The sequence below is a fragment of the Bidens hawaiensis genome, unplaced genomic scaffold, assembly GCF_021521415.1.
Source record: "Bidens hawaiensis isolate Kalapana, Puna unplaced genomic scaffold, B.hawaiensis_p1.1 tig00010132_1, whole genome shotgun sequence".
NCBI lineage: Eukaryota > Viridiplantae > Streptophyta > Magnoliopsida > Asterales > Asteraceae > Bidens > Bidens hawaiensis.
Genome location: NW_027491767.1, coordinates 939482 through 947994, shown reverse-complemented (window position 1 = coordinate 947994; position 8513 = coordinate 939482). Strand labels below are relative to the sequence as shown.

The window sequence follows — 8513 nt, the reverse complement described above, 5'->3', positions numbered from 1 at the left end:
TTAAAATAACTTTCCTATTCCACCAATAGGTGACTCTTAGAAAAGCCAAGATGTGCTTTCATATATTTTTTTTTACAATTGGATCTTAGATCAGGGTACTATCAAATTGAATTACATTTCTAAGATGTTCATGGAACAACCTTTTAAATTCTTGAAAGCCATTTCCAATTTCTTGTGATGCATTTGGGCTCACTAATGCCCTGCTATGATTCATTCCTTAATGGACCATACATTTAAATTTTAAAACATGTTAAGGTTGGGTGTTTTAGTACTTTTTTGCTTTATATATATTGGTTTAATGGCTTATGATATCTCATTAGAACTTTACTTACAACATTTACGGGTGCTTTAAAAGAAAATCTTATATTTTTTTTAGTTAAAAGCGATTGAACTTCATTATTACTGAACAAAATGATCCAATTACAACATAGAGAGACATGTAAGCGAACAACAAGCTGGGTCGCCACCCCCTTTTAAATGATAAACCGATCCTACTGAAAACAGTGGAGTACACTCAAGAGTCAAGACATCATTTCCAAAGAAGCATAAAAGGGTGGAGAATTAGCTATTGATGGCGTATGGTACACGCACAAGTGTTCAATATTTAAATCGTAGTTGAAAATTTTAAAATTTGATTTGAATTCTAACTCAAGATTTTATTTCGGTTTCTTTAATATTCTAATTTTAATTCAACAATCAAATTTCAAATCCAATGCAAACCACATGAGACGATACGCAAATAGATATCGCTCACAAAGAACATTCGAATTTGGTACATGGAAGAACTTCAAGTCTTCAACTATGTTTTCCAACTTTTGATATAGAAGCCAAGAATTGGAGAATGTATTATTATTATTATGGTCTAATAAATGGAGGGTCTATTCACTATATGTTGTACTTTCAAGGGCATGTAGATGTAGTATATATATGAACAACAAACTAACTAACAAATAGTTAGTTAGTTAATTGATCATTGATCCAATTTCTTCTGCATGAACTCTTACTTTCTTTTATTCTAAACCACAATTTTAAAGAATAGTTGCTACCGGCTATGATAAACCCAAACAATCACCATTCATTGAGTTTCTTTTTTCCCCATTTTTTGCTCTTCTATTTCTCCCCATTTCAAATGTAAATTAAATGGCCTTTCTTGGTCACCTTGGACCTCCTTTTCTATTGTCCATGATCTTGATTACAATACCAATGATGTCCAAATCCGCCATGAACGACGCCGACGCCTTGTTACGAATGAAGCAATCCTTAAACAACCCAGTTTCTCTCGATTCCTGGAAGCCAGGAACAAATCCTTGTGATGAAGTCATAAAATGGGTCGGCCTTATTTGCGGCAATGGGATCGTTACCACGCTTCGTTTAAGGTCACTTAATCTATCCGGTGAAATCGACATGTTTGCCCTTTCGCAAATGCAAGGTTTACGAGTTATTAACCTTGTAAACAATTCATTTTCTGGCTCACTTCCTGAATTCAATAAACTTGGAGCTTTGAAAGCTATTTATTTGTCAATGAATCAATTTTCGGGTGAGATCCCGTCGGATTACTTCACGAAAATGGTGTCCTTGAAAAAAATTTGGTTTGACAATAACAATTTTTCGGGTCATATTCCTTCTTCGTTAGCGCACCTTCCCCGGCTATTAGAATTGCATCTTAATGATAACAAATTTTCGGGTTTTATTCCGTTACTAGGACAACAAACTTTGGAGTCACTTAACCTTTCAAATAATAATCTAATAGGAGACATTCCTTCTAGCTTATCAAGATTTGATGTTGCCTTATTTGATGGAAACCCGGGGCTTTGTGGGCCGAAACTTCGTAAGTTATGTTTAAATGTGAGACAGATTCCTAAAGGACCGAAACAACCATCAAAGCCACCTCCCGAGTCGTTAAAAATGGCTTATATGCTCATGGGTCTTTCTGGCTTCATCCTTGTGGCGATGCTAATTGGAATCTATGTGTTGGTTCAAAAGAGGAAGAAAGAAGAAGCGGATCAAATGCGTGTAGAGACGAGAGATGCTGATGATTCTTTCGGGCTTGGTATAGATAATGTTAGCCCGAAAGAAAATGGTTCAACCCGAGGAAATTTGGAAAAGGGGTCTTCTAAAAAAACTAAGGGAGGTGGTGATCTAATGCTTTTGAACGAAGGTAGCGTTGCGTTTGGGTTGTCGGATTTAATGAAAGCCGGGGCAGAGGTCCTTGGGAACGGCTCGTTAGGGTCTTCGTATAAAGCTAAATTGTCAAACGGTTTGGTTTTGGTGGTTAAAAGGTTAAAGGAAATGAATAAGATTAGTAAAGACGAGTTTCAAGTCGGGATGAGTCGACTAGGAAGACTCGAGCATCCGAACGTCTTGGCACCACTCGCGTGCCATTTTCAGAAAAAAGAAAAACTCGCGATCTACGAATACATTCCTAAAGGCAGTTTACTATATTTGTTACATGGTAAGTTCTAAAGTTATACTTTATGTTAACTTACATATTACATTTTAAAACTTTAATTGATTTAGGAGGATGCAAATCTTTTAGGTGACCGCGGGGAGAGTCACGCCGAGCTTAACTGGCCGACACGATTAAAAATAATAAAGGGTGTCGCGCTAGGAATGGGTTACATTCATAGAGAACTCGCTACACTAGCGTTACCTCACGGAAACTTGAAATCGAGCAATGTGCTTCTAGGTCCTAATAACGATCCATTGGTAGTAGATTACGGTTTAATTAGTATCATGGATGCAAATCATGCGGCAAACGTGTTAACAGGCTACAAAGCGCCCGAAGCAGTGCATAATCAGTCGACATCGCCCAAATGTGACGTGTATAGTCTAGGAATCATGATACTAGAAATTGTGACAGGCAAATTTCCATCTCAGTACCATAATAAAGGCAAAGGCGGCGCGGATGTTGTCGAGTGGGTAAAATCGGCTATGTTGGAGCAACACGAGATGGAATTGTTGGATCCGGAGATCACTGGGACTAGCACGAATTCGTTAGGTGAAATGCGGAAGATGTTGCAAATCGGTGCAGAATGCACGGAGAGTGATCCAGATATTCGGATAGATATTAGCGAGGCGATTAGAAGAATAGAAGAGATTAATGTTTAGACTGATCAATAGCTAAGTGCGGGTGCAAACAACAAATTTTCAAGGGGATTCGGATCGAAGGTGATAAGCGAAGAACAGAAGAACCAAATGTGATGATCCAACCCGAACATCCCAAACGGTATGAATGGTCTTACGAAACACCAAGACAAGCAGTCGACCCCAGACAGCTATCCGGGTAGACGGGTTAGGTGGATTTTAGAGTAGAATATTAGTTTTAAGAAAAATATATGAGTTAATAAAACAACAATGAGTTAGGCGTTAATAAATTTTTGGTTTTTGTTCCTTACACACTATATATTTTTATTTATATTATGCCTAACATTAGTCAGAAAGACAGAAACTAGTTTAAAGTTACGCAACATTCAAAGACATAGTAATAAACAATGGAAACAACGTAAATGTTCTCAACCAACAACAAAAACTATTAGCAATTGTAGAACGTGTTCTAAGTTCTAGCTAAGGGTGTCCGGGGTGTTCTCGGGTTGGAGAATCGGGTACCTTGGGTTCATCTGGAAAACCATCACCGATGGTTCGATTGGAATTTTGTGTAATGGTATGTTTGGAGTAAAAAAGTTAGAAAAACGGGTTAATTTATGGTGTTTTAAAAAATTTATTAATTTTCTTAGTATAGTGGATTTTAATAATCATAACTAAAGCCTATTGATCGATAATAATCCCAATCAAGTTTATCTTCACCGGTGGTCCTATATTTTAAAAAATCTATTCTCAATGGTCCTCCGTTAACAAAAAAAAACCTAACGGCGTTTAGTTTTTTGAATTTCAAACTGATTCTTTAGGGCTTTTGATCGGAAGTAAATACGAGTCGATTGATGTAAAATTTAGCTCCAAACATATTTATATATTTTCTATACTACACTCAATATGAAATCAAGCACAAAATGAAGAAACGGTTCAAGCAAGAAAGTCTTTAAACCTAAATGAAAGAACGTGATATGCATTTAATTTTTCTCTAAACAGATAAAAAAGTTATGTTAGTGTTCACCTCTTTTAACAAATACACGAGCTTTATAAACACGCTTTTTGAATATTTTGTTGAATATATAATTTCAATTAATTTACAACCCTAGAACCTATAAGCTATTTGTCGATTTTTACCAAAATGAAAAGAAACATAACGTTGTCATTCCTAGGCATGCAATTAAGTTTGTTGGCATCATCGCTTTGTTGTTTTATCCTAACATGAGTCTAGATACATGTAACATTAATGCATTCGATAATTAAACTACTTTATTGTAATATAATATAAGCATAAAGAAGTGGTTGTCGGTGATAAACAATATGTTGACATTATCGGGACATAATATACTTTTGTCTTCAATCCATTGTCTATGTTTTCTTGTCATGATTCCATTAGTAATTCTTTGATTCATGAATTTTCATCATGTTGATACGAGCTGGATAAAATTAAAACTAAAAAAATTACATATCAGTAAACTTTATGAATGACCATTAATAAAACAAAGGTACAATATATTATTTGAAAAATAATGTAAAGATTAATTCTTCCTCCACCACACTTAACCTAATTAGGACCACCATAATTATTTAAATAACATTGTTTAAAAATTCTATTATATTTCAAATGAATGCTACGGGTTGTTATTGGATAGCGGTATTTGAAAACATATCTTGAGGGCGCCCTAAATGTCTCATGGTATCATTATGAATATACAAACCAAAACTGTGAAAACCTATAAATATACACGCCCAGTTGAGATGTGATATGATTGTATCGCGATGCCTAAGAACACGATCTAATAGATCTTTATATCGAGTAGTTGGATCATAGTCTCTTACCATAAATATATCTGCATGCGCAACAACATCAACTATGAGAAATCCACCAATCCACATATGGTATGTGAATGATGACAGTTGTGTACCATAGTCAGTAGCTAGATATGAATAAGGGGCATAGCATACATATGGTGAGCTACAATAATGGTTAAAGAGCCTAACATATATGATAAAACTAAGAAGTAACAAAAGAACTAAAGAAACTAGTAAAACATGTGATTTTAAAGCTAACTACTAGCTAGTATTAAGACCCTTCGCGATGCAACGGGTGTAAAACTGTAATTCCATCAAAGAAAGTTCTATTAAGGTTTAGTCTAGCTCATTGTGGCTGCAACTAAATTGTCATGCTAAAACAACAAACAACATTTTTTTGGGATCATCACTGCTTCCATCTCTTTGACTTTCAACTATTTCTAAGTCATTCAAAGCCATCAATGTCCTACTCCAAGTATCTTTACAATCGATTTGTAAGCAAAAAATTTGCATTATTTCAAGCTCTTCAGATAACTTATACATGTCTTGCTCATTGTGTAACATATATAATCCATAATTAAGGTTACTACTTCTACTACTTGACCTCTCACATAGTCACACGAGTTTAGACTCACTATCATCGAGGAAAACATGGAATCTAAATAAGGTAAATATTCACCCTTTTAACACCTAAAAAAGTTCGAAGAGATCTAGCAATCAACCTCTCATATGAGGTTGGGCTCAAATGCTCAATATCATCGAGTCAAACATAAAAAAGAGATAGAAGGCCGCTCCGGTGTGCAGCCAATTTTCTAAAATTTCAATATAAACCAATTCAATAACCTTAAAAGCATGCAAAAGGTAACTCAAAACAACCCGGGAAACCTTATTCAGTTTGACTTTATTTAATAGGATTGAAGTTTAGTTTATTTTTTCAAACACATTGAAACAAGACAAATGAGTGACAGGAAAATTTGTGTGAAAAGAAATCAATGGATTGAAAACTTTGATGTTTGTTTTCAAGTTGTAAAGAATCTTTATTTAAGTATGTATATTGATCGAAGATATATATAAATAATAATGGAAACTTGAAGAGGTAGGTCCCAGCAGAGATCAGTTGGTCCCGCAAGACTCACCTTGAACAGGGACGTCTGCGCAAAGGCCATCTGCTCCCGCAGGACCCACCATGCTCATAGGATCTTACGCGCAGTACACAAGCTGAACACGCAGGGAAAGCCTCCCAATGGTGAAGTACCCCGCCTGTTCCCGCAGTTGCGGATACAAGCCATCAGGGAAGGCTACCCGCAGACAGCAGGGCTACACGCACAAGACACTAGCTACTTCAGTAGTCACATGAAGGAATGAGCAAGGCGGGAACAATCCCGCCTAAATGAGCCAGTCTGATTCTGAAAGATCTTTTGTACCATACCTACCAAGGTATGGAAAGGACAGACGATCTGACCAGAACAGCCCATGAGCCAATCACAGGGTGACAGCTCATCGACAACAGGGCGAGGAGGAGCACCCTCTAGTACTGTTTGTCACTATTAGCCGCTGCCTCCTCACCAACCCTTACTGAGGAGCATGCGCGGCCTACAGTTGGTGGAATAGTGTTACTGTTGGCCGTAACCTATTCACCAACCAGCATGGCCTGCGTACAATCCACAGTAAGTAGGACGTGCATAAACTACAGTTGGTGGAATAGTGCAGCCGACTTTGTTACTGTTGGCCGTAACCTACCCACCAACCAGTATGGCCTGTGCATAGTCCACTGTTGGTTGAACAGGAATACTATTCAGCCGGCTGTACCTTCTAGGAAACCTACCTTCGGCTATAAATACTCCAATATCTTGGAATGGTAAGATCATCTGCTATCCAGTTATCTAGCAATCTCTTAATATACACTTATATTCAGAGCAACCTAGTCTGATTCTCACGCCGGAGGGTGGTCACAAGGAGGAACCCCCCCCTTCTCAGTGACGAGCTTACGGTGTTTGTTTTGCAGGTCTCCTGAAGAACAGCCTTCTCAGCTAGACCTCATCCGTGGGAAACATTACTTAACCCCCAGATTATCTATAATCTGTACCGGGTCACTTAGTGTTTCTTCATTGGCGCCATCCGTGTATAAAAGCTAGAACTACTTTAGTTTTTTCACAATTTCCGAAGAAATGGTTAACGTTACTCCGGTTCAAAGGCCAGTAACAACCCCAGCAACTGGGGGGAACACCGGCGGTTATACAATCCTTACGAACACTACCCCGACTACCCAAGCCGGGGCAAGTGGAGTAAATATTCCATTGGGGTTCTCCGATACCCAACTGGAAAAACGAACGAAGGTTCCTCGCCAAACACTAGATCAAGTGAAGGCGTGGGCCGAAGCACGGCAAAGAGAATTCCAAGCCGAATTGGACGAACGCTTGCGTTCAGTTCAACAGGCTGACGAATTCGCCAGTACTCGCCAACACCTCAATATGAGTAGTGACTGCGAGTACTCAGACGACGAGTTGGAGTCCGACACCGACGCGAACCCTCGCCATAAGGCGAAAGGGAAGCGTAAGGAAACGGACGTCCAACCAAAAAGGAATTTTGGGGAAGCCTTTAAACCAATCGTGGAGAGAAACCCGCGTGACTTTTCCAAAACCTTTAGACCAACTGCTACAAATGCAGGGAAGTCAAAGTTCGCAAGGGACATTGCGGAAGCAATCGCCCCGAGAAGTGCCAAACAAATGTCCAACATTGGCACTTACGATGGTCTATCCGACCCAGACGACCATTTGAACAGGTTCATTGCGGGGGCTACCGTCAGCAACTGGACGGAACCCACGTGGTGCTACATGTTCCAGATGACTCTGGTCGGAGCGGCCAGGGCATGGTTCGATCGTTTACCGATCCACCACATATATGACTGGGCGGACTTTCAGAACAAGTTCAGCCAGCATTTCAGCCAACAGAGGAAGTACACTGAAGAGCAGTGGACGATCCTTAACTGCGTGAGAGAGGAGGATGAATCTCTACTAGACTTCATCACTCGCTTCAACTCCAAAAAGCTTAGTCTCGGCAACATAAGTGAAGATCTGGTTCGCGCCGCCTTCATCCAAGGCGCCGAATACCCAGAACTTATCCGCACATTGACGGGTAAGGATGGTATGCCATCAACTTGGGATGCCATCATGACGGCGGCAAAGCGCTTTGCCGAGACGGAAAAGCAACTGGGAAGAGATCTTCCCCAGAGTACACACCTCTACACGCAGAGGACCAGAGAGAATAATGTCCGGATCGCCCGGCAGTACAAAAAGAGGAGGCTAGGTATTTGGCAGTCAAGGGTAAACTTTGACACCTCATCCAGCTCTCGCCCTCTTGTTGGCGGAAGGGACAACACACACCCTTCAAACCGAAAACACCGGTGGACGCCACTCACGAAGAGCGTCACGGAGATATTTGCCACGGAAAAATTGCCATGGCCTAAAGCCCCAATGATCCGGCAGAAACCTAATGCGGATCAAAGCAAATCCTGTGATTTCCACGGGACAAAGGGTCATGGTACTGAAGAGTGCACATCCTTGAAGGATATTATTGAGACATTTGTCAAGGACGGAAGGCTTGCACATCTTGTG

The 8513-nt window shown here is 39.5% G+C and overlaps 1 protein-coding gene across 1 annotated transcript; it reads left to right on the top strand.

Moving 5' to 3' along the window:
* The first annotated feature begins 966 nt into the window (after positions 1–966).
* LOC143534332 (pollen receptor-like kinase 3) lies at positions 967–3196 on the top strand. The gene is made up of 2 exons (XM_077028843.1): positions 967–2452; positions 2537–3196. Exons 1-2 carry the CDS (start codon positions 1141–1143, stop codon positions 3106–3108), a joined length of 1884 nt encoding a protein of 627 aa, XP_076884958.1. The 5' UTR covers positions 967–1140; the 3' UTR covers positions 3109–3196.
* Positions 3197–8513: the final 5317 nt, after the last annotated feature.